Raw genomic sequence first — 25,369 nt, 5'->3', positions numbered from 1 at the left:
TTTTGTCAACGGACTATTTTTCATTACTTAAGGAACTTACAGAACTAATGGGACACGGGGTTTGGGGGGATCGTTTGTGAATGTTTAGTTTATTGTGCCGAAGTACGGCGGGAGCCTCACGGTTATTTTTGGTTGTGTATTTTGTATACCGAGTGAATTTTGAGTTATATTAATATATTGTTTTACGTTTACCTGGGTGTGTGGTTTCTTTGGTGTCTGGTGTGGTCTATTCGTATAGGGAATAATAGGTTAATAATAATAATACCAGGTTATTCAGGCAGATATAGATTCTATAAACCAACTAATTCAGATCCGCCCGTGCCCTTAATTTTAGCGTTTGTACTTTTCCCTTTTTCGGTTTAGGTAATTAGGTGAATTGTCTTAATGCCACATATACACGCAGTAGGTCAGTGATCAGACTTGGCAGTAGAGTTGAAACTTATTTTAACTGTATTGACAGAAGATGCAGCTTTTCTGACTGTTTTGTTTTTCATTGCTGTGTGTGTGTGTGTGTGTGTGTGTGTGTGTGTGTGTGTGTGTGAGCGGATTGACAGTGAGAGGACCAACAGAACATAGCTCTTTCTCACCACACAAATTCTACAAAACAGTCAAATGTTGATCTGATCCATTCCTTGTCTGAAGTCTTTCAGGTTATTTTCTAACCCCAGCCCAGGTTTAAGGGATCCGCTTACTGGAGAAAGCTGACATTCAGTTACTTAAAAGCATTGTAAAACTGTAGCTTAGTAGGCATATTTGTATTGACAAAAGAATTTAGCATTGTAACTGACTGAAGTGGTTGTTAAGTTTTTAAGATGTACACTTTTTCTTGCAGGGATTTTGGGGTCAAGATAAGACATATGTCCTGAAAACCCCCTGATCAATAAGCCTTCACATGCAAATCATTGTATGCAGTTTAATATTTCAAGTTGCAAACCTTTGCACAGTGTCTTGTAGTTGGTACAACAGTCTCCTCTGGCCAGACAGTCATCAGAGCAGTGGCAGGCATGTTGTTCGTTCCGAGTCTCCCCACACCGATCTTTGCTGCACTCGTAGCCCCCCTCTGTGTACGGGAACGTGGAAGAATGTTCACATGGCAACCAGTGGGGACGAAAAACAGTAGACTCCAAAACCTTGTTGTGTGTACACACAACTAATCTGATCTATAGAGTAGCACTGAAACCACCAGCACTGAGAAGTGAAAGCCGATGTGGTTAATGTTGCCAGCGGTTTGGCTGCATAGCTTACAGCTGAGCACTCTGCTTTTTGGGACAAACACTGACAACACTACATGTGTTCTGGCCTAAAATGAGAACACCAGATGAGCGTTGGAGCTTGGGTATGTAGCATCATTTTCTGGCACAGGGAGGGTTACAGTGGCTGGGCAGTGGTAAGCCAGAGACCACCAGGCTGAAGGAGAGGGCATAAAATCAGACCACCAACACTGGGAGAAGAGGGGGGAAATGTTGACAGAGCTGAAGAGAGAAGGCAACACATGAGAAACCAGTTTAGACCAAGGCTCATCTCCAACTCAGACTGATGAATGATACAGCTGGACAATCAAGCTAAGACATGATGTCTCAGATATCTAATGAGAACAATAATGTGAACCCACCAAAGTTTAAAAAACGACTGTAGATTTAAACTGATTAGAACAAACATTCTCTTGCTGAACGTTATTAAGCACTGTTAGCATTTTTCTAGACTAAATTGGGATGATATTACAAGTTTAGATCTAAAATAATCAGGGTCTGGCTCAATGGCTCTATAGCATGGCAACATACTGCAAAGTAACTGTAAAGTTTCATCATCAAAGCAAGTGGAGAAAGACACATTCGGAGCCCCAACCTAAATGAAGAATTCCAATATGTTATTTGAATGGCTTAGGAAAGTTCAATCAATATGTGTCAATGAGATCTACTCTCTCAAAGCCAGAAACCAGCTTCTGTCCAGCCTCTGTCTTGTTGTGTACTATAGTGTACGTTTTGAATACGTCACAATTTATTTGCGGTGCGAAAACTTGTTGCTTTGTCTTCACTGAATATTTGCGTGAAAGTACTCATGACAAGAAACAGTTTTAAAAAAGTATCAAAAGTAAAAGTACTCAATATAGAAAATGATGTGTGTGTGAGTAGGATTTCACAGTTGTAGTTATTTGAGGAGAAGCAAATATATAATATAATGCCTCTGGATAGAGTGGATATAGATAGGAAATCTAACAATACTGAATATCAGGCCGATACTGACTTAAATAGCTGGATCTGTTATCGGTGATAACGGTGCCTATCTATTTAGTTCAGTTCTATGTTTGAATGTTATATGTATACATTAGAAACTGGAATTTTAATTCCTGTTTACGTTTTTACCAATTGGATGATGTGTGTTTTTCCTGCTACATTTATATATAATTCTTCACTGATATATGAAGCATGTGTTATGTGTAACATGTCTGTTAACACAGTCACTATGAAAGAGTCACTATCCTTTCACTCTCTTACACACAAACAGAAACAGCAGAGTCATAGCAACACATCGTAGTCGCATTACACGGCAAATTTTCCATTGTGTTGGAAAAAAATAATCTTGATGCCAGATGTCCGAGGATTTTGCTCCAGCCTCTCAGAGCAGACCTGCACCACCAAGAGTCCCTTTACTCTGATATCAAACACACTGCCAAGAATCTGGGAGTCATTTTCTTTCTTTCAAATCACAGCACAATGTCTGTTCCTGTCGCTCTCTAAGACAGAGGGGATGAAAAAAACCCCCCAACTAATCAGAAGACAAGCGGGGAGGGTGATTACCTGTCCTGAGGCAGAGCTGATCGAAGTCAGAGCAGCAGCCGTTGTAGGTCTTGCACAGGTTGTCACAGCGGCAGTTTGGGGGCTCCAGGTCAACCAGCTCGAAACACCTGTTCCTGCAGGAGCCGGAGGTCGGTGCGTACTGAGACGCAGGGCGAGCTGATGGGGAGAAACACAGAATTAATGAGTGGACACTTTAATGTTATCTGTGCTTTTTTTGTTCTGTAGTGTCGCCGAACACTGCTGAGTCACATCTGAAGACGGTTTGAACGTCATTATGCAGAAATGATTCCCAGCATCAGTAACTTCTGAGGTCTCGGGAGAGAGAATGTCGCATGTGTACAGATTGTAAAGCCCTCTGAAGCAAATTTAGGATTTGTGACTTCGGGTTATACAAAATAAATTGAATTGAATTAAAGTGGACCAAAAAAAGTAAAAAATCTTTACAGTATTAACAAATCCCTAGTATTTTGGTTCCTGTACAATGCTAAAATATATTTGATAATTCCTTCTGAACGCAGTAGTGTACAATTTATTATTTGTGTGTTCCCAGGTGCATGATTCAATTCTATCTGCATGATAATAAAGCCCTTTGTATGATGTATGGTCAATAATTCTAAATCGTTTTGAAATGTTCTTAATAATAATGAAATGGTATGGATTCTGCCTTAGTCTATTGAAATGCTCTTTACAAGAAGTGGACGTATCCACCCCGACGTCACCCATTGGTTAAATCAAGTGAGAACTAGGGTCATTTTCTCATAGACTACCATATCATGGGACTTCTTCCAGAGGAGTCGCCCCCTGATGGCCATTAGAGAGAATGCAAGTTTAAGCCACTTTCACATTTGCTTCACTTTTCAGGACCAGATATTGCCCGATGATTGGAATGAGTTGTTTTTTTTTTTTACCTAGATGTGTATGAAAGTGATTAGATGACAGTGAAGTCATTTGTCATTTTGCTATCATATCCCTAATTTCCTTACCATGGGTATTTGCCTGTGTTTAGATATCAGTTGGCAAAAATGTTCCCTCTCAAAATGACACCCTTTATTTAGAAAGCTTAAGACTTTCGCCGTGACTTTAAACCACAATCCCTGGTTTTGGTAAAGCCCCCACACAGCGGTGACCACAAATGTCACTGTCGTTCAACTCAACACCTTTCACAGGTCCAAAACCCTAACAGTGAACTGGGGGGAGATTTTGGAATTTAGCCAGTGGGGGTGGGGGGTATACAGCTAAATACGGTATATTGTCCAAAAAAATGAATGAATGGCTGCACTGTTCAAATGCCTCTCAACCTGTACCGATCTGCAGTCAAAAATACTTTTGTCAAAAGCAACAAATGTGGTCGGCAAACTGAAAATGTATTTCATAATAACTGGTAATAACTGTGACAAAAGGTCTGTAAGCCATGTGCCAAACTCAACAGTTACTAAACTTTAAATCCTCTCCTGGGACCCAAACTGGGGTAATTCTATCTCACTATGTGGACAGGTTTCCTCAGATACAATAACACTCTTGTCCACTGAGGTCCCAGAGGACGGTGGCCCCGGTGTGGAACCCAACCCGCATTGTGAGAACCCCCTGGCTTAATTGAAGACATCCTGGAGATCTGAGAGTGAGTGACCTTATTGCTACATTTCTAACAACATGCTCCTTGTCCACTCACAAAAAAACAACCTCGCTCACAGAGAAAGTCAGGTGATGCCAACGGGAGTTATTCAACACGGCGTGTTTGTGTGTTCCTGTGTGGACATATATGTGTGTGTTTCTTTATGCAAGTACAAGTGCATATGTGCACTATGTGAAGGAAACGAGGCGTTACACTTTAAATTATTTATGCTGCCCAGCTAGTTGGCATGGCAGTGTGGAGTGGGGTGAAGCATCAATACCCTCATTGCTGTAAGACTCACTCCTGCTCTGTTGGAGCAAGTGAGGACCACAGGTCAAAGGTGAAAAGCCTGGATGCGTTTTTGTCTAAGTCTACTAGAGCACATACAACGCCCTCTTGGCTCCATGAGTTCAAATTTGAACATAGGTTAATGGTGAAACTAACATTATCAGCAGAATGTGAAGAGGTTACAGTGTTGACGTTCTGTTAAAGACTCTATGTATTGTGTTGCAGAGATATAGCTACTGAAATGCCCACGCTAACCAGCTAGCACAAGCCCACTCTGTCTTCTTATACCACTTGAACCTGGAGAGGCGATAGCGAGTCACTGTGGCGTCCAGTCTGCCCTCAGTCCATTGTGAGAGGACGAATAAGTAGAGCTGACCCGATTATGTGAAGGTCTGTGTACGCTTTGATAGTTTGTTTATTGGATTAAATCCAAAGTCCAGTGTCTCGTATTTTTGTTTTGTCCTCCCCACCACGAGGAATCGACTTCGCCGGGTGGACAGCGGGCAGCAGGTCTGGTAGACGGACGTTCAGTTAACAGTTAGCTGTCAGCAGTTAGCTTGGTTTTCTCGTTTCTGCCACTTTGAATTTAATCCAATAAACAAACTGTTTGGATTTTTTAATTGAGCACTTTAAACCCAAAATAACTAGATTAGACACCATATTAAAACAGCTCAGTTGATAACATTTATTCTCAGAGATTTTTATTTTTTAGAATTTTTGAAAAATACAAAGTCCCCAGATGGTTGGTAATGTTCTTAGCAACTTTTAGTGAGGAACAAAATGAGATCAGGCAGGTGTAAAATAACAAAAAAGTACAAATTGCAAGGTTGAAAGCTCTGGGAAAAGCTAGTAAGAAGACCTTGATTATTTCTTTTGGTGATAAAATGACTATTCCCAAAGTCAACAATGAGCTTTCACACTCAATCTCCTTCACATTTTAAGTTGTCTTAAGAAGGAAGAGCACAGGTGTTACTAATTACAACATGGCTCCGTTCTATTCAAGCGTCCCAGTAAGAATTGAGGACAGTGTGGCAATGAGCCAAGCATGAACAACACCCGGACCCTGAAACTGAAGCAGCTAAATGGAATCCGGCCATCAATCATGTCATTATTTACACTTGTGCTTTTTTTCCTACTGTTGAAATATCTTCAGTGCAAAAAGTTTATGTTCTCCGCTAAGAAAGGAAAAAATGCAAAAAAAATTGCAAAATATACAATGGCCTGCACCCACCGCCACCTGTTGCTATGACAATCCAAGCAAACCTCTGCCTCCTGATACCGACAGGGTTTGAGAATCTGAGGCAGAAAATGAGCTCCAATGCTCTCTTAATATTGACTCAAGGTAGAGCAACACAAACACTCTCTCTCTCTCTCTCTCTCTCTCTCTCTCTCTCTCTCTCTCTCTCTCTAAAAAAAAACAAAAAAAACACACGGGCTGCCCAATCACAACCTCGCAGGGTCACAGTGATCCATTGTAACGCCCACCCCCCCACCCCCCACCACCTTATACTCTCCGCTCGCTTATTTCATATGCGCTGGCAGACACTTCATATAGAAAACAACCCGGCAAACAAACTGAGCAGGAGACATTCCTCTGGAGCGGCTGGTGTGGAAAGTGAGTTCTCATGTTGTTCGTTAGGGGAGTGATCTTAGAGACGGGCCGTGGGGGTGGACGCGTGTCACTCCGGTTGACGTTGGGGTGACTGATTCCCCTTGAAGCTCACATAGGGTTCAAGATTTACTCTGCTTTAAAAAAAAGTTCTTTTCTGCATGTGTCTTAGACTTGGAGCGTGGCTTCAGGCATGTCCCACGAACACTGGGCCAAGATACATTAACGCGGCTCCAAAGTACACTTCACATGGCCTGTACCAGCCACTTTGGCAGCTAAATTAAAGTGTGTGTCTTCTTTTTGCTGGGGTTTGCTTCACTGAACACAGTTCTGAAGGGCTTTCACTGAGGCTCACTGCACCTCTGCATTGTTCTCATTCATTTGACAGCAGATAACCACACAATACTTGCAGAGTGGTGGTGTGTGTGTGTGGGGGCAATTATTTTCATTATTGCCTCATCAATTCATTGTTCCATTGATTTTTTCAATTGAATGTCAGAACATTTTGAAAATTGCCTTATAAAAACTTTTTAGAGCGCCAATGTGACATCTTCAATTTGCTTTTTTCTGTCTACTTAATTGTTAAAAACCCAAAGATATTAAATTTTTTTAAAAAGCAGCAAAACTTCACATTTGTCTTTCGTGATAGGGATATCTTTAGGTTTTTAACGGGTGGTTTGACAGAATAAAGCAAATTGAAGATGTCATCTTGTCATCTTCTCAATGATGAATCGATAAGTCAACAAAAAAAAAAGAATCAAAAATTTAAATAATCTTTATTTTTAAAGAACCCAAAGGGTCACAGATGAATGTAAAGCGTCACAAGATAACACTAAATTCTGCTTATTTTTCACATTTTTCCTCTAATCTTTTCTTTTTCATGAACAGTTACATCTCTTCAGGGCTCTATAAATTATTACAATGTTACAGTCTGTGAAGGGATGCGTTACTTTATGAACGCCTGGAGGGACGGAAACACTCTTTTTGCTGAAATGATATCACACCAAAAGAAGGACCAGGTTCCCACTTGATACTTCACTGATTCCTGTAGGAGCCTTTTCTCTTGCCTTCGATCCACAAGGAGGTCAGAGGTCAGGGTCAGTTACAGAACAGCTACCCTGAGGGTGGGAGTGCCTTTTTTCTTTTCAAGGCCACCTCAGTTGTGTGAATGTTCGGCTGCTCGGGGTCTCGAGCAGTTCACAAGATGTTATCTATGTTTCCCAGGAACAAGGTCAGCAAACAAAGCAAACAAACTCACACTCTGATCTGGTGGAAGTCCCGTCCTCTCCTGAGCGCCTGGGCCGGTCGTAGACAAATCCCAGACACACGTCGGTGCCACACAGGACTGACAGGATCCAAACAAACTGAGACAACAACAACACATCTGACATTAGAATTGACATTTATATTACTGCTGCATATATTCAAAAGGTCATGAGATCTATTTTTCCATGAGAGAGTCAATGACAAAAACAGCTTCTTATGAGAGCACTTTCCCAAAGCCACTTATCCAAAGCCTGTCAGATCTTCCTGGTTACTTATAAGCAACGCTACAATTAGTAGTATTTTTTGTTAGCTTAGATTTGGTGTGATTATTGCAAAATGCTATTAAATGCATTGCCTTTCTATCCTAGCTTGCTATATTAAAGAAAATAAACAGTCAAAAGTTGGCTGAGCCTGTGGAGCACTTCCAAAATGAATCCTCCACTTTCCAGTTTCAAAAGTTTGTTAGGCATTCAAATAAAAAAGTGGGGACAGAAAAAAACAGATATAGAGCGCTCTGCCTTTCTTAGCACTAGCCTAACACAGGTCATGCTTTAGCTGCAATTTCTCGATGACCTGTCAAGACTGGTGCGGCGCAAAGTGAATAGGGACCACCCGCATCCGCATAACTATCGCCTTTGATCTTTTAGATCTACAATTGTTTTGCAAATGCTTAGCAGCAGGAAGAGGAAGAGGACAGATAGGTGGTATTCCGGAGAAAAGAAAGCTTAGAAAACTAGTTGAACGCCCTTGAATAAATTACGCAAACTACCAAAATCACACGGGTTAAATGCGTAATTGCGCACGGATTTACGTACGGCGACGTCTAAAACTCTTAAGTGCCCTGCAGCTACGCGAACTCTTACCGTACCAGTTTCTGAAGCAACATGTTCCTCCGCCGGGCCGAGCGTAGTCCTGTGCTGTAGGTCGGAGAGTGAGTGATGCTGACTCCGGAGCCGAGAGGACCACCGGAGAGGAGGGCCGTTGAAGGGAACAGGAGGGAGGCGGAGGGGAGGTGACTGAAAGTAGCGCACCGGATTCTTATTGGTGTTGGGTTGGAGGAGGGCTCTTATCTCGGCTGGGATTCAGATCATACAGAATGAGGAAAAAAATGAATGACGGGGGGGCAGTTTGGGTCAGTAGCAGAGCTCGTCATAAACGGATTGTGTTCGCGTGGTACGTCAAAGGATTGCGGGTCGAATTGGGACAAAGCGTCGCTTAAATCAATAATAACAATATGCGCAAACATACTTAGGGCTCTCCGCCTAAATTATTGCCGAATGAATGTCGTTACCCCGGTATTGATTGATTGATGTCGAAAATTTAAGAGGAACACATTTATTTGCATCAATTCAATACTCCCTTTCCAAAATATGAAAGAATAATGATTATAGTACATCTATAAAGACCAAACAATAAACACACAGAGGTTGATTTTCCTTCTGTTTTTTTTTTTTCTTCAATGGGGTTTTTCATTCTGTGTCATTCACACTGATGTTACTTTCTTGATTTTTTTTCTTCCACCCATTTTCATTGGTGTTGATATTGTGGCTCGTGCTACAGCCAACAAAGAGGCATCGTTCAACCGCATACTTTTGTGTGAGAGCCTCCTCGCCGGTTGGAGACCGTAACCATGCAACCCGTGCCAACCTTATATATAGGAGTATTTGTATGAATAATTAAGTCTGAACCAATAGTAATTAAAAAAGAAGAAGTCATACTACGCCTAGGAAAAGGAAATATTATACTTTCACTTAAAGTAAAGTGTTACTTTGTATTAATATGAATTAATCTCACCTAACCTGTCATGGATAGTCTTTCCATACCAATACCCAACGGTATTATACGGTAGTGATTTCACACGTTAGAGATGTCATACGGTAGTGACGTCATACCTTAGTGATGTCCTACGGTAGTGATGCCATACCTTAGTGATGTCATAAGTTAGTGATGTCATACGGTAGTGGTGTCATGCCTTAGTGATGTCCTACGGTAGTGATGCCATACCTTAGTGGTGTCATACTGTCGCAGTGGTGGGCCGTCAGGGCCAGCTAAGCCTTCTCTGCTGGCCTAAACAGAATCACAAAGTTATAGCTATTTTATAATTTAATAATTTTTCACAAATACACTACATGTATTCTACTTATTTTTCCCATTAGCTTATTTTCTCATTGTACAGCTGTTGCTCTGCTTCCAGTGCAGCTTGTTTTAAGTAGAGCTTTTATCCAATCAGATTCAGCCTCTATTTCTCTATGTAAGGAGAGAGGCCCGAGGTCCTCTAGGTAGACTTTGCAGATTAAAGTATATGGGGACGATATTGTTGATTGTCATAGTCTTCAACCAATCAGATCTTTAGTTTGACATGTTGGGCGTATTCTTTGATGTGCCAGAGCTACCCAGGTAGCCTGCTAAGTACGTCAGCATTAAGGTGCGCCGTGATTGGTCAGTGGGCCAGCGTGACTTTTGTCAAACAGAAAGCTAGCTAGTAGATCTAAGTGTTTAGTAAGAGTTCAAGTTGAAACATATGTAAGAGAAGTTATGACATTTTTAGCGTTTTGCTTGGTGTAGATTCTTTCTTTTTTAACCTGTGTTTTTTTAACACTCAATGGCTGAAGGAGGAGGAGAAACGGATTTCTGGAGAAGAACTGGACACAGCTAGCAGCCCTGACCCAGCATGGTAAAGGATTGGTACGAACGGTATTTCTGGCTAACAGCGGCGGAGAAGCGTTGCACATTTTATGGCTGGGAATGTGTTTCATTTGCAACTGAGCTCTTGATGTTTGGAGCTGTTTGGAGCTACGCTAACCAAGGCAGCTACATGACAGAACACGTACAAGCTACGTGCTTTTGAAAACTTTTGTACAACTGCGGTTTTAAACTCTTTAACAAAGAAAGGAGGATGGGCTGTCTTTAAGTGAACAGCAGCTGTGGTAAGTGAAGCGCTTTCTACTGTGTTCATTTGTCTATCGTGTCGTTTTTATGAATAATATGAATGGCTCTAGTGCTGAAGTGTTGCTGGATTGATTTGTTGCTTTGTTGTCATATGAACATATGTGACTGGTTCTTGTGAGTTTTTCTTGTCATTACATTGTTAATTACATTGATTTGGACTATATGCATTGTCCGTTAATTACGAAGCATCCCGTCATGCGCGGGGTTATTGTCCGGACAATTGAATCCGTTCGCTGTTGTTTCACCCCCGAAGACACGCGGGGTGCCGCAGCTCAGCTGTTTTTTGTTATTCTTCCGGGTTCAGAGGTCACAAAGCCTGTTGTCTGTTACGTGAGAGCAGACCACCGAAAACATTATATTTCCCTCAATTTAAGCTTCTGCATTTTCCAAATGCACTAGTATTATTCAAACGTATTGTCCGGTATTTAAGCTTCGTACCGGACGGTTTAATACGAATATGTGTTATTATTACACCCCTAGAAACAAATAACCATAGCTGTGGCGTCATAATGAGCTTATTAGGAGATGACTCAAGTGTAGTAGGACAGCACAGAAGGCCCAGGTATAAAATGCACGGCCCGCCACCGGTATATCTCTTATTTTTTAATAATTTAAATACAAATAGCTTGAAATTCCCATTAACCAGCCTGAAAATGAAGAAAATCTGAAACAACAGCGTGAGAAACCATGGAGCACAGAGTGATAGATGTTGGTTGCTGATGCTACGCTATTGGCCAGTCTGCGTTCGAGGGGCGGGACTTGGGACTGTGCCTCAGTGGGTCATCCTTCAATCAGAGGATCGGTAGTTCAATCCCCGGCTCCGCTAGTCCATGTCAAAGTGGGAAAGACACTCAACTACAAATTGCTCCCGCATGCTGTGCTTGAAGTGACAATTTCACACTACGATTTTCAAACTTAGCGACAGTATCCACATTATAACGTGGTAAGCAGCATCCGCACGTATACGTTAGTTTGAGTGAACAGCAGATTATCAGACACCATAGAAAGACATTAACATACATTAGAAGACTCAACACCCTGATGACTGTCCCCCTTCAGGATTACAGGTTACTCCGCCATTCAAAAACACAATCGAGATCTCAGTTCACATAACAAGTTCCTCTTGCAACACAAAGTGAACCTCTTCAATGAGAACAAAGAGCCCCGGAGGAAGAGGGACAACATGGCCTAGGAGCCGAGCATTAAGTGAGGGACCTGAGAGGAGATAGTGAACTTGAGAAATAGGAACTTGCGCATTAGTGACTTAAAGTTGAGCGAAGGCAAATTAGTGTTACGTGACAGCGGAGTGAAGTCGGGCTTAGGTGAAATAAAGTTGAGCGTTAGCCAAGAGTCCAAGGCGTTCAAGAGGAAAACGAGGTAAAAACTCTCAGTGAAAACAGAGGATTTTGTGCCTTTCATGGTTAGTCCACATACAGGGGCCATGGTGAAGTCAGTTTGCTTGAGGTTAACGGAAAACCCCCAATTCTGGGCAAGATGTGAGCGAGTTGACGTACCCTGAAGACGAGTGCACAAATCAGAATGTGCGAGCCAGAGGATGACGAAAATCCAAATATGCACAAGCAAGAGGATGATGAAAATTTGAATTTGCACGAGCCAGAGGACGATGAAAGTCAGGATATGCGCGAGCCAGAGGACACTGACAACACTACTCAGGATGTCCCTCAAACCAGCAGCGAGGAGGGCAGTGAAGACAAAGGCAGGACAAAGTGCAAGGAGCTCTCACGGCGGAGTAGATTCAAGAGCATCTTCACTCCTAAGTAAGTTGCGTGTTTGCAGCGTGTTTGGGTGGGGACTCCCTAAAAACTTGGCCTTTGACCCGGATGGGCGGGGTTTTGCGTGACGTAGTAAGCTGCGTGGCTCGTTCTCTGACTGCACGATCCTAACCCCGGCAAAAGTGGTGAGAAAGAAAGGGTTTATCTGGTCTATGACCTGGGAGATGATGAAATCTACATTGTACTTATTTTGGGCTACTTTATATGATAACACACGGGCACCTCTGTAAGAATGCAATTTTATCATATTATTTTATTTATTTGCTCTAATTGTTTTATATCTAAAGCTTGGAAAATTAGGCAAACTAGCTGAAGCGGTTTGTTGTTGGACATCTAAATATCAAGTGCATTGAAGTCTAGACAGCAGTGCCATGTATCTTCATAAATCGATGATCCCAAAAACAAAGAAAGCCATTTCTGTTTGAAGGTAGTGGAGGAAGGATGTGATGCCCCGCCCCCGGGGGGGAATACCAAATTTTAGGGAGGCCCCTTGAGTGGGTGAGGGTGGCCCAAGGGCTAACATCAAAAAAGGTCTTAAGTTTGAGTTTTCTCCAGGTGATCTGGTTTCTTCCCAAAGTATCAAGACTTGGGTGATGAGAATTGGGGTCCCTATTGGGGTCCCTATGTAAATTTAGAGACCCCACTTCTTCATGCCAGTACTTACAAAATCATAATAAAAATAACAATTAAATGTTGTAAAATGCCGGTTAAAATATGTCATTGTCACTGTCGGAAACACGCCCCGAAGTATCTTGGCAGTTAATGTTAAGATAAATGAATTAGTCTGACTGTTCATTGGACAGGCTAGCTATGGGCTAAGATCTGATTGTCGCTATGGTTGTTGCTATGGTTAAACTATTCTCCTGAGGTGTATAATGGTAACAAAGATGTTTTGAAGTGGGGTTGTAATAGGTACTTATAGATGACGGTCTGAACAATCCCAGTTTGGAGAAACAGACGGGAGTACCAAAAGAAAAAGAAAGGCTAAATATAGCGTACACTTAAGTACGCTATATTTAGAATAATTTCGGATGAGGAACTGAACTGAAAGTGAAACGGATCTATGCTCTTTCCAAAGTCCTCTTTCCAAAGACTTAATTGACAAAAACAGTAGAGACATGTTTCACAACCCCACTTCAAAATACCCAAACTGTCCCTTTAAGGGACAAGAAGCAACACATTGTAACAAGCATGCACACAGAAAAAAAACAATCAAATGTCTTCCATGTAGCTCAAAAGTTGCCACAACCCATTTTACACAAAAGCATCAATATTGCTTGTTCTTGTATTGCTTTCGGCACAAATAATAAAAATAAAATTGCATTAAATTTATTTAAAAAACAATGAAATCAACAAATCTTTCAAAACAAATTACAGCATAGAAAATATTAGGGCCAAATTCCTAGGTTAAGCATCCGTAATTCTCCATGAAGCTTGTGAATTCTACTTGATCTCTCGTTCCTCTACATTTCATTCATGGCTGGTTTGTATCTACTGTACATTTGTGAAACCAACATTGTTTGGTAGCTTTCAGTAGGTTATTGTGTCTAAGAGGAAAAAAACATTTAAGCAGTTTTTAATCCCGAGAAGGGAATTCACAACCGTCAGGGGAAGTCTGGAGACAAGGGTTCCCAGGATGATTCCCAGGTGCTGACTAGGAATAAATGCTGACAAGGACTGTTTCATCAATGTAAGACTTTGTCTTTTGTTCATCGTATTTAGGCAAGGCAAGACTCATTTAGGAGGCTGATTAAACAAGAAACCCATTCTTTAACACTTTACATCACTATTCCGATACCCTAAATGGGTAATGAATTCTGCATGTTCTTTCCATTGTTTAATCCAACCAAGGAAACCCGGCACTAAATGCCTTTTTTTAATGGAGCTGGAGTCAATCTAGTTAAAACATCCATGAGCACAATAGTATCATTCATCCTCAATGACACCCGTTGGGAAACAAAAATATATATATTTAAAAGAAAACACGAGCATTGCTTGAGTTTCAATTGTACAGTACAAACTGTACAGGAAATTCCTCTGTTTTAATTTTCATCAGGGAGAAAAAGGAGGGGGGAAATGCCATTTGCAGGATATTAAAGACACCGGAGGCCCAGACCAGGCAGAATGGTTTAATCCACACCACGATCCATCATGGTTCCCCATCAGAAGCCGCTCACTGAATGTTGGGATTGAGCTGTGGGGATGGGGCACACCAGAGTGGTGTCTACATGGGAGAAGGAGGTTTTAGCCTGTTGGTGGAGAGAGGTGTTTGTGGTTGCATGCCTCAGACAGATTGGAAGCGGTGTCTAAAGTCCACACACTTCTGCAGGCCGTGTGTGTGTGTGTGTGTGTGTGTGTGTGTCTGTGGATACAAGGACGCCTCTGGAGGGTTTACCTTAATGACATTGCAGCCTCAGTTCAAAAGTCTGTGTTTCCTCTCTCTCAAACCAAAACGGACTGCTGCTTCTGCTGAGGAATTCAGCCCTGAAACATATCTGAGGAACACAACACTTGGAACAGCATCCTTTTCTCTCACACTTTGTCCACATGACTCTTTCTGTATGATGATAGCACTGAGTAGAGAATATTTAGATAAACTAAAAGCCTTTCGCATTCTATTTTGTGTCTCTGCTCACCAGAGACGAAAAGCCTGCTACTCTAAGACGGATGTAACCAGTTAACCCTAACTAAACCAGTAGCAGTGGGAAGCCGAACTTTGCCCCCAGACGGTTTAGTCGGACAGAGACGGAGAGCGCAGGGACCTGCCGCTGGCCGGGCTGTTGCTGTAGACGTGGGAGTTGTCCCTCTCTCTGTCCTTCTCCTTGTCCTTGCTCTCGTGTTTGTGCTTGTGCTTGTGTTTGTGCTTGTGCTTCTTCTTCTTCTTCTTGTGCTCGTGGTGGTGGTGGTGATGGTGGTGGCCGTGCTCGCTGGCGTGTTTGGAGGATGAGGAGGTGGTCTCCTTGGGGAAGGACGGCACGGGCGTGGCGGGCATGGACAGCATGGACTGTTCTACTGACGGAGGTTCTTTACCTGGGAAGAGAAAGAGGGCAGGTGGGTGTGTGTGTGTGTGTGTGTGTGACCAGGTTATTGGGGTTTTTATTTATTTTTCAGAATGATCTGTGTGTGTGTGTGTGTGTGTGTGTGTGTGTGTGTGTGTCTGCTCACCTGGTGTGGAGGGCCTCTCTAACAAATTGAGATGATGGTGAATGAAGGCCTGACTGTCATGAACCGTCTCCATATCAATATCTTCATCTTCCATTGTGTTGAACTACAACAAACCACAACTGCACGTTAATTACCAGAGGACGTGTTAACATCAAAAACAGATCATCATGACTCGTATACGTCTTCGTAGACGTTGCTGTAAGAGAACATGGCAGATTTCAGTCAAGTCATTGTAGTTCATTAGTTAGCCTAAATAAAACAAAAAGACAGAAAGTCCGTTACCCTGATCTTGAAGCGCCCTCCTCGTGCTTCATCCTCCTGTTGCTGCAGTACCTGTCCCGGTTCTGGAGGGGAGCCCAGCGGGGTCTCAGCCTTCCTCTTCAGGCCCAGAGAGGGCTGGCCCACCCCACACACCCCCAATGAGACAGGATCTGGCTCTTCATCCACCTGGCAGACACAAATACAAATAGTTTATTAGGTAGTGAAATGGCATACTCATTTGTCTTTATAAAAGTGTCCAAAATCCATTTTTGTTTCATTTTGTCGACCTCTGACTCTGACTATGGAAAAGCACCTCATTAAAGCCCACTACCTTTAACCTGCTTCCATGTGAGAATTCTGCTGGTCATGCTGATTCAATCAGCAGTCAGAGAGATGATAAGTGAGCCCAACGGTGATGTAATGGGAATGAGGTGCAGCCAAATACAGTTGGCAGCACTACAGTAGCCATAATTACACAGATCCAACCTAAGATAACACCGTTTTGATGAAGTAGTTACTATCTGTGTGCCATCTGAAGATTTGTTATGTTGCATTAATAAATCAAAGACATTCAAAACAGACCACCGAGCAGCTCGCTGATTACATCACCATTAGCATAGAAACCAACGGAACTCAAGCTGCTACGGTCAAAGCGGGAATACGACCCGCCAAGTTCAGTCAGTAGTTCATACTGTTCCGTGCATTTCCTATTAACACTACACTACCTGTCCTGACAAACAACCCCAACACCACTTACAGCTGAGTAGCTCATGCCCACGCCGTGGATGCCTATACTGGCGGGCGTGTCCATGACAGCGCCGACCACCAGCTCGGGCTTGATGGTGGGGTTGAGGACAGCTTTCTTCTCCTTCAGGTTGAGCACGAGGCCCAGCTCTGGCAGGGGGAGGCAGGAGGGTCGGGTCAAACCAAACAAGGTGTAGTAGAGGTTCACGGCGTCACAGCGCAGCCGCCAGTCGTGGGAGGTGCCTGAGGAAAAAGGGTGTCAAGTGAGGGCAATGGGATGGGAAACAAAAGGAAAGGTTGTTTTGATCGAATGAGGTAGAACTCACGAGTGCTAAAGGCTGATTGTGTCACTTTGTAACTGACCAGTTAACTAAGCTAGCTATGGCGAAAAGACGAGCTAAAGCTTTGTTTATACTCGCGCGCGGCATCTTAGCCTTTACAGCTAGGAGCATGCTGTTGGTTCCGTTATTCTCCGGAACGCCACAGGTACTGTGAAGACGCAAGATGATTAAGATTGTAAACGGCAAACCGGCATAAACCAACCTCCACAATGCCGAGGAAGGACTAATTGTAATTATCTGTAAACTCATACCTCAAAGTCAAGCATTAACAAATTATTGATTGAATATCCCATAAACAATTTGATTTGGCTGCAAAATACATACTCAAATGTAGATTTTTAAGACCTTTATAGATCATTTAAAAACATGCTGATAAAGCTTTTATCAGTGAACTATCCGTTACAGTCACGTCTGAGAAGCTCTGATTGCCCACCCACAAACATTTGAATACAGAGATGCACAACCAAGTGCTGTGAGGCCGTGATTAAGTTATTTGTAATTTGGCACTATCAACATTTTTGCCTTCAGTTCAGTCGTGGTGCAAACAACTTACTTTATAGTATACCCCAGCCATTAATCCTGAGCTGAACGTTCTTCAACCACACAATTCATTTTGTCATTCCAACCCAGACAATGTGAACTAAATACAAGCTTGTCTCTCAATGACATGAGGGCTAATTATCACTACATCATCCATGATTACATGAGTCATTGGAATAGCAGTGTGTGGAGAATTCGGAATGAATTAAACAACAAATATTGCTGAAGCTGACAATCCAAAGGCCCTGCAGGCGCCTAACATGGTGGGGGGGGTGACTGTGGCTTTGGAAGGAGGTTGAAATAAATGACTTGAACAGCAGCAGAGCGCACGCTGAGTTTGTGTTCTTACGGCACTGACCTTCAGCCAGTGAAACATCATCCTGTGTGTGTGTTTAACACGTGGGGGGCTGTGGGTTATAGTTGGGTGGGGGGGGGAATAAAACAACCAACACATTTTCACAACATAGTATTATAGTTGACCGCACTCTGGTCACTGTATTTAAACTGGCAGCACAGTTGGCTGTCCAGCAGCCACCCACACCGACTGACCGGCAAACAAAAGTTCATTGGAAATAATGATCATGAATATCTTTGGTCGTCCTTCAAGCTTGTAAGTCAATAAATTGGATAACACGCCGCAACAAGAGCCCAGTGTCCTTCAAGAATATGGAATTGTGAACGTATACTTGTATTTGAGGTTTTTGAGATGGTGTGTATTTGGATTGGCACGCTGAGCCGTTATGGCCTGGCTGGCTGGCTGGCTGAGAGACACATAGGACCCCCTGGAAGGGAGAAAAATAATGAAACCCGAGGACACAATACAGAGCCGTGTGCGTACATGGCGGAGGCACATCACCAAAAAGTAGACCTTAACCTTCGACCAGATAATAATGAAGGAAAAACACAGGAAGCTGAATATTGGATACGAAACACTGAAGTGCTATCACTTCCATGGGGAACATGCTACTTTCAACTGACGGTGGTTAACTCGTAACAATAGGAGTTGTCTGAGATCCCTTCGATGACAATGAACAAGGAGGACAGTGGAGCCAACAACAACCCCACCAAATAGCTGCGACTGTGACATGATAATACTACTAATTTAGGAAAAAAAACACCCAAGTGCTGCAAGAAGTACATTTTTACAGGGGCCTGGCATGTGGACCTCTTATATTGTAACCATAGACTGTTTATAAGAAGTGGACATTGTCACCGTGATGTCACCCATTGGTTTGTGGACTGTGGTTTTTAAGGCTTGAGTTCAACTTTGTAGCCATGGCCGCATTCTTGCCGTAGTATTCTTGTTTTTGAAACCATAAGGAATATGAGAGGGTGAAGTGAAGTACAGCTGAATGCTGAAGACATTTTTAGGTTTTAGGTTAAGTTAAACACACTGTGAAAGGGTTAGAGTTGTCAGACGAAAACACTGACAACTACCAGACTGGTCAACGCCGTGGTAGCGACCTGTCAATCACAGGGCAGCGACCTGTCAATCACAGGGTAGCCCCGCCCTAAAGCACACTCTGCTTTATGGTCTATTTGATTCTAAATGGACCATAATTTACTAAATGAACATCATGCTGTATTGAAGAAGACTTGAGATTGAGACCATAAACTCATGTTTACAATGTTTACTGAGGGAATAAATCAAGTGAGAAGTAGAGTCATTTTCTCATAGACTTCTATACAACCAGAGGAGTCGCCTCCTGATGAAGAATGCAAGTTTAAGCCACTTCCACATTGGCTTCACTTTCAGACCCGGATGTTGCCGCCTAATTGAAACCAATTAATATCAATGATGAGGATGTGACATAATAGAACTACTGTTGAAGGTAGCAGTAAGATACATTTACAACATGCATGCAGGACAAAGCAACAGTGTTCCTGTAAAAAGCTAAAATAAAGGAAGTGTACCATCAACCCTGTTTTATATAATAATAAAAGGAATATCTTTGTGTTTTGGACTGTTGCTCGCACAAAACAAGCTAATTAAAGAAGTCACCTTCGGCTTTGGAAACTTGTGAAAGGTATCGTTCAGTTTTTTCCCCACATTTTACAGAATAAATTAAAATCACACCAGCACATGCACAATACACATGGCTGGGAGTGAATGTACAGCAATGTATATGGACGTAAGCAAGTGGAACGGGAAATGAGGCAAGACTGTGCAGCTATTCCCAACAACTCCACTTTCTACCACATGATGAACTGTAGCTAGGTTTGTCCTTTTTCCTCTTCTAGGACAGAGAAGAGCAAAGGTCTGGAAACAAGCTGATTTAGACACACAAGTGATTCATTTAGAGTTCACTCAGAAACTCTTGGGATCCATTATAGAGGATTACAGAGAACGTTCAAATGGTGTCAGTGAGTTGTGCAACAGCAGCATAGCAGTCTGACAGAAGTCTGTCCAGTAGTACACATGTGGAAAGGGAAACTACTTTATCTCTGCCTTTGTCCATCTGAACGACAGAAAGCCGTCTGTTATCGCCTCTTTTTTTATCAATGAGATGATAACAGATGCAGCATGGTTGTTTATATCCTTACTGTAAAAGCACTCTGGTTGGAATGGATGCTGTAGCAAAGTAAGGGCTTCTCTCTGTTTATTGAACAACATAGAGAACCAAAACAACGAGGTCCCTGAACACTGACAATATTATGTTTAGTAAAGCAGAGGGGAAGCAAATTAGTTTTCGTTGATCTCTGGCTATGAAAAACAAGAACCATGCAGTACTCAACTTCCTGCCTGGTTACTGAGTCGGGCTTAAGAGGCTTAAGCTTTAGAAGTTCTTAGAAAATGTGCTTGAAATGAAATCCGTCACGCAGTTAAATCTGGAAGGGGTCTTGCTGGCACCAGTAGGTTGTCAATTTGGCAGGAAAAGGGAAAGATGGAAACAGACAGGAAGTGCCTTATTTGTTTTTGATGCCACAGTGGCAGGCTAGCAAAACCTCTCTTCAGCATGGTACAGCTTTGTTCACCACATTCCTGACACACGGTCACCTGCATCTGATCAACAATGACGTGAGCGATGTTGGGTCATATCCAGAGAGAAGCTCCTCAAATCAGATTGATAAACTACACATACAGTGACGGCCAGCAAACCCCTGTGTTCTGTGAAGAAAAACTACTGGTTTGTTTCAATGGAGTCTGGTGGCTTTGGCGAGCATAGATGGCTACAACTGCTTCCCCGTTGGAAAGGGCTGTCTGGTGGAAAGGTAAAGCAGACTAACAAGGATGAGTACCTGTGAACTATCCCTTTAAAAGGAGGGCAGCTTGACTGACTAAATGACAACACAATGTCATGAGGACTTTACATCCCGTCATTTCATAAAGAGTGCAGGTGTGTGTGTGTGTGTGTGTGTGTGTGTGTGTGTGTGTGTGTGTGTCTCTCTCACCTGAGTTCATGAGTTTCCAGAGCTGGTCGACCAGAGCTTCATTACACAGAGCTGAGTCTGTTGTCTTGGTGAAAGGTGGATTCTTACAGAGCATACTCAGGATCTTATGTCTGATTGGACAACAAACAAGAAACACACACATGAAAATGAAAATGAAAATCCACGCTGGCTGTTGGTCAGTTATTTAGCATTGAATACAGCCTTCTTTGAACAGCAGAGGAGGTATACTGGTTGCTGTTATTGTTCCTGCCACAAAGACATCCCTTCCTAAAGCGATTTCTGTCTCGAACTGAGCCGCAGCAGTGCGGTGATCTGTCCACCTCAGACTGTCAGATCCTCAAATCATCTTTAGCCGAAAGTTAAAAGGTGATCCGTGCATTGTCACCCCTTACTTCAAGGGAAATCGCTTCAGGAAGTCTACATATGGGTATGTAATTATTGTATTAGGATAGACTTGAAAAAAGTGTGAACTTATCCTTTAAGGCCTCTGATGGGGTTGATTCAAAAAAAATCCCTGATTAGAGGTGATATTTGGAAATCACAGTGACACTGGTTTACTTTTACACTCAACCTTTTGACGATTTTTGATGACAAAGCCTGTTTTCTTTTGTAAATTCTCTAAAAAAATTTGACTAAGTGTGACAAAATCACAAACATGTTCATTCCATAAGGGGGGCTGAATTCCCCACATTTACAGCTGTCAGACTTATTAGCAATTCATATTCTAGCTGCATTGCCGTTTCATGTAATGGCATAATGTGGAACAGAATTGACAACACACTTTTGGGAAGACAACATTCAATGACAAATAAACTTTAAATTAGTAACGGCATGAATGTGTGTTAAACGAGAGCATGCGTGTGAGCTGACCTGACATAATGAGCTGGGTCATTCTGGACCATGTTGAGCAGCCACTGCAGCTCCACTGAGCTTCTTTCAACTACGGGGACAAAAAAAAAAGAAAGACAGAGAAGAGTTTTGAAAAATTAGAAGTTAAATCAACTGATTGCAATAATGTAAACACACAGAGGCAAACCCAAAACAATAGGTATGATTTATTCATGCTAAACTTGCACATTTAAACACTTTTTACTTAAATGCTTTTAGTAATTCTCAATTCTCAGTGACTCGGAGAATAAAAAGCTCAAGTTATTGAAAAAATGAAAATGCTGCCTGTCACATAAATTAAATTGGCAGGTTTAGGCTAGCTGCCTTTTTATTTCTGATAATAGCACACTTGTGATAAATGTCCTACCTCTAGTATAGTCCACCAGAGCCTCCAGTGCAGCGACACGAACGTCTACAAAGTGTCCGTACTCAGCGTAGGACTTGAAGAGTGACGCGTCACTGGGGATATGACCGTTCTTCTGAAGCTGGCGGATCGCACTCAGACAACTGCAGAGAGGGAAAAGGACGGACTCAGGTGTGTGAAATATATGCAAAAACATGACTAATAGAAGGCCTCTTCTATGTCTCTATGCGCTCTTAACCTGACAGTGATGGTGTTTCTGAAGCTCGGCAGCAGTTTCTCCATGTTGAGAAATCGAGTGATCTCCTCCAAGATGAGACGGACGTCACCGTTCAAATTGTCCACAGTGCGCACCTCGTTGGTGATGCTGATGGCCGGGGTCAGGGAGTTGGTCAGTGCTTCTATCAGCTCAGCACGGTAGAAGTTATCTGAAAACTGGAGATAGACAGAAGAAGGTGTTGATGATCACTGGGGCTGACGATTTACTGTCAGCATCTGTAAATATGCTGCAGTTTTAGGGTTTTAATAAAGAACGTTTTAAACCACTTGTTTACGATGCCACTCAATTACTTATGAATGACAAATGCTGTGTGTATATGCTAGCTTTTGGCTATCGGCCATGATTGATTACATCTTTAAAGGGACATTGTGAAGGATTTGGTGATATCCAGTGGTGTGGTTGCAGATTGCAACCAACTGGAATACCTTTCCACTCACTCCTACCTGTCCAAGACTACGGTAACGTGAGCCCCCCCTTGACTGCAAAACCATAGTGGCGCTGTTGGGTTCACTCTGAGGTCATCCTTACCATAATAACACTACTTTAGGAGGATGTCAGACGGCAACTTGTAGTACCACGGTTTCACACTCCCTATGCAGATATGAAGGGCTCATTCTAACGCAAATGCAATGATTAAACATAGCTGAATGAATATCATATTCCATTTATTCTAATGGAGCCATCAAAATGTTTCACACTGGCCCTTTAAAGTCCCAGCGAAAGTGTATCTTTAGCTTCTGTATTGTGACATATTCCCCAGTGAAACTGAATATTTGAGCGGTGTAGTTACAAGAGGGATTCAAATCAAATTCTTTGCATTTGATTGGACCTATAATAAGACCACCTCCATTGTCGCTATAAGTTGAGGAATGGATGTCATGATATTATTGGTACACATACATGGAATTTGGCTCCGGTTTCCACTCCGCTCTCAATGTACATACACTATTTTACAATAAACAAGATCAGAGAGGGAGAGCTTGAAATAAGACAAACAAACAAAAACAGAAAAAGTACGAGAGAGCGCAGTACCGAGGCTGCCATCTGCAGCGCCATCTTGACGTAAAAACACATCATATTTAGTTTTACTGGAAGAAAAGATTGTTGGATTTTCATATATACATACAAAGAAATGGATTTGTTCAGCATTTTTTGTGATACAACGTGACCAGGGATGTGATCTCAAAGGGTTAAAAGGGCATTGTTCATTTTATCTCGACTTTTAGAGTTACAGTATTTTGTTGGAATGAAAGTTTGTGTGGCTTTACTTTGTTTTTCCTGTTGTCGTTATACTTGATGAGATCAAGGATGAAGTTGAGGACATCTTTGGGACAGAGGTTCTGGACGTCTCTAAGTAATGCCATGGCAACGGGCATCGTCTGACATGGAAAGCAAAGACAAGACAGTCAAGACAGTAAAGATGGAGAAACACAATTTCATAGCTCGATTTAACAACGTGCTTCAGTGGAGCACCTTGTAGGTCGAGGAATTGTAACCAAAATATGTTCTGAATGGGAAATTTCACTGCTGAAAAAAAATCAACTTAGAATAGTTTGACGGTACCTTTTGCAGGAAGTAACTCTGGAAGCTGAGGAAGTTGTTGGTCTTGACGATGTTGGGGCAGCTCTTACAGCAGAACATTCGGGTAAACAGGGACTTCATGGCTGGCGGACCCTGCCACGTGCTCACCATGGCATTGGCTATCTGCAAGGTTTCCAAGCACACACGAGAGAAGAGAAGAACGCAATTCTACTTTAGTCAATTACTTCAGCTCAGCTCTGTTCAAGCTGCCACATGTGGAGGACAGCAACCAAGTAAAATAGCCAAACATTTTTCATTTTTAACATTTTCTGAAAAGCTTGTGGAAAGTAAAATGTAAACGGTCGTATCAGCTGCTCTCCCAAGAGCTGTGGTAGTTATTTGGGAAATATTGCAACGGCACACAAATGACAAGTCGAGTATGTTGTAACTTGTACAACAATGTCCTCATTGTCCATTTCTGTGGTGAGAGCTGAACTACAAAGTAAAAGACAAATTTACACATGAGCTACACATGAGCTGCACACGAGGTTTCCACAGGCACAAAGACCAGCGGCTCCAGTGGTCTTTGGGTTCCAACAGGATATTGGGGAATTTATGTTAATGTGGTAATATAGGACTGAGGGTCACTGACACAGGATGTTGTCATTTGGTAAGGTAAATAAAGTGGGGGCATGCACGCCGGAATGTTTTTGTATGAAGTGTGTGCACACATTCACGGACACATCTGTGTTTTTTTGTGTGTCGAAGAGTTTTTAACGGGCATTTGTCAGTTTTTACAAAGCCACCCGACCCCACCCACCCACACACACACACACACACACACACACACACACACACACACACACACACACACACACACACACACACACACACACACACACACACACACACACACACACACACACACAGTTTTCAACCCCAGGCTGTTCTTTCTTTCTTCCCACATGCTCTACCAATAACAAGCAAGTAAATGCCATCCCAACCAACCATAATGTAGCCAAGTCCACCTGAGGTCAGTCATAATTCTCTTTGTGGTCGGTGCGGTATTTAAGTCTGTGTGTGCGAGCTTGTGTGCAGTATATACCAAGGGCCATTACGATGGGAGTCTGTTGGGGGTTCTTTTGCCAAACACAGCAGCATAATGAAAGAGGTGAAGTGCTGCCATTTCAACCTCCTCTCAGTTTATCATGTTGTGAAAATATTGGTTCAGGTGGAACCCGAATGGCGGAAATCCAGTGGGGTTAAAGCTGGAATAGACCAAATCCAGAGAAAGGAGGATTTCCTGCAGCCACAGAATAGGATTATTCAGTCAACCGAGCAGCGAGGGTTAAACCGGTGGGTGGCATTGCTGGCTGGGAGGTTATGTGTTGTTCTCATACTGTAGCTCTTTACACAATATTAAACACAATATAAAATAATTTTACCAAAATAATAAATGAAAGAGAGATGAGATGAGACTGTCATCTTCCAATATAAATGACAAGTTCCTAAAAAGAAATCTAAGGCTTTCCTCGACCAAAGAAATTCTAAGTCGACTTG

General features: G+C 42.4%; 2 protein-coding genes across 5 annotated transcripts in view; both read right to left on the bottom strand.

Moving 5' to 3' along the window:
• Positions 1-8,520, bottom strand: part of enpp2 (ectonucleotide pyrophosphatase/phosphodiesterase 2) — a 33,074-nt gene extending 24,554 nt beyond the window's left edge. For all 4 annotated transcript variants that reach the window (XM_068734618.1, XM_068734619.1, XM_068734620.1 and 1 more), the window contains exons 1-4: positions 8,442-8,520; positions 7,566-7,671; positions 2,799-2,954; positions 935-1,060 (exon numbers count right to left, since the gene is read on the bottom strand). In XM_068734618.1, the coding sequence (XP_068590719.1) occupies positions 935-1,060; positions 2,799-2,954; positions 7,566-7,671; positions 8,442-8,459 (406 nt within the window). In that variant the 5' untranslated portion in view covers positions 8,460-8,520. The remainder of the gene's footprint in view (positions 1-934; positions 1,061-2,798; positions 2,955-7,565; positions 7,672-8,441) is intronic.
• A 5,108-nt stretch (positions 8,521-13,628) lies between these two features.
• The window catches only part of taf2 (TAF2 RNA polymerase II, TATA box binding protein (TBP)-associated factor), a 26,903-nt gene continuing 15,162 nt past the window's right edge, over positions 13,629-25,369 (bottom strand). The window contains exons 18-27 of the mRNA XM_068734587.1: positions 23,852-23,992; positions 23,557-23,667; positions 22,250-22,443; positions 22,015-22,154; positions 21,630-21,699; positions 20,760-20,869; positions 16,499-16,728; positions 15,763-15,927; positions 15,481-15,583; positions 13,629-15,345 (exon numbers count right to left, since the gene is read on the bottom strand). Of these exons, the coding sequence (XP_068590688.1) occupies positions 15,047-15,345; positions 15,481-15,583; positions 15,763-15,927; positions 16,499-16,728; positions 20,760-20,869; positions 21,630-21,699; positions 22,015-22,154; positions 22,250-22,443; positions 23,557-23,667; positions 23,852-23,992 (1,563 nt within the window). The 3' untranslated portion in view covers positions 13,629-15,046. The remainder of the gene's footprint in view (positions 15,346-15,480; positions 15,584-15,762; positions 15,928-16,498; positions 16,729-20,759; positions 20,870-21,629; positions 21,700-22,014; positions 22,155-22,249; positions 22,444-23,556; positions 23,668-23,851; positions 23,993-25,369) is intronic.

This window comes from Cebidichthys violaceus, unplaced genomic scaffold, assembly GCF_023349555.1.
Source record: "Cebidichthys violaceus isolate CVI_PGR_0920_01 unplaced genomic scaffold, fCebVio1.0.p SCAF_65, whole genome shotgun sequence".
In the NCBI taxonomy this organism is placed as follows: domain Eukaryota; kingdom Metazoa; phylum Chordata; class Actinopteri; order Perciformes; family Stichaeidae; genus Cebidichthys; species Cebidichthys violaceus.
The sequence above is the reverse complement of the archived record's forward strand: the minus strand, read 5'-3'. Positions and strand labels throughout refer to the sequence as shown.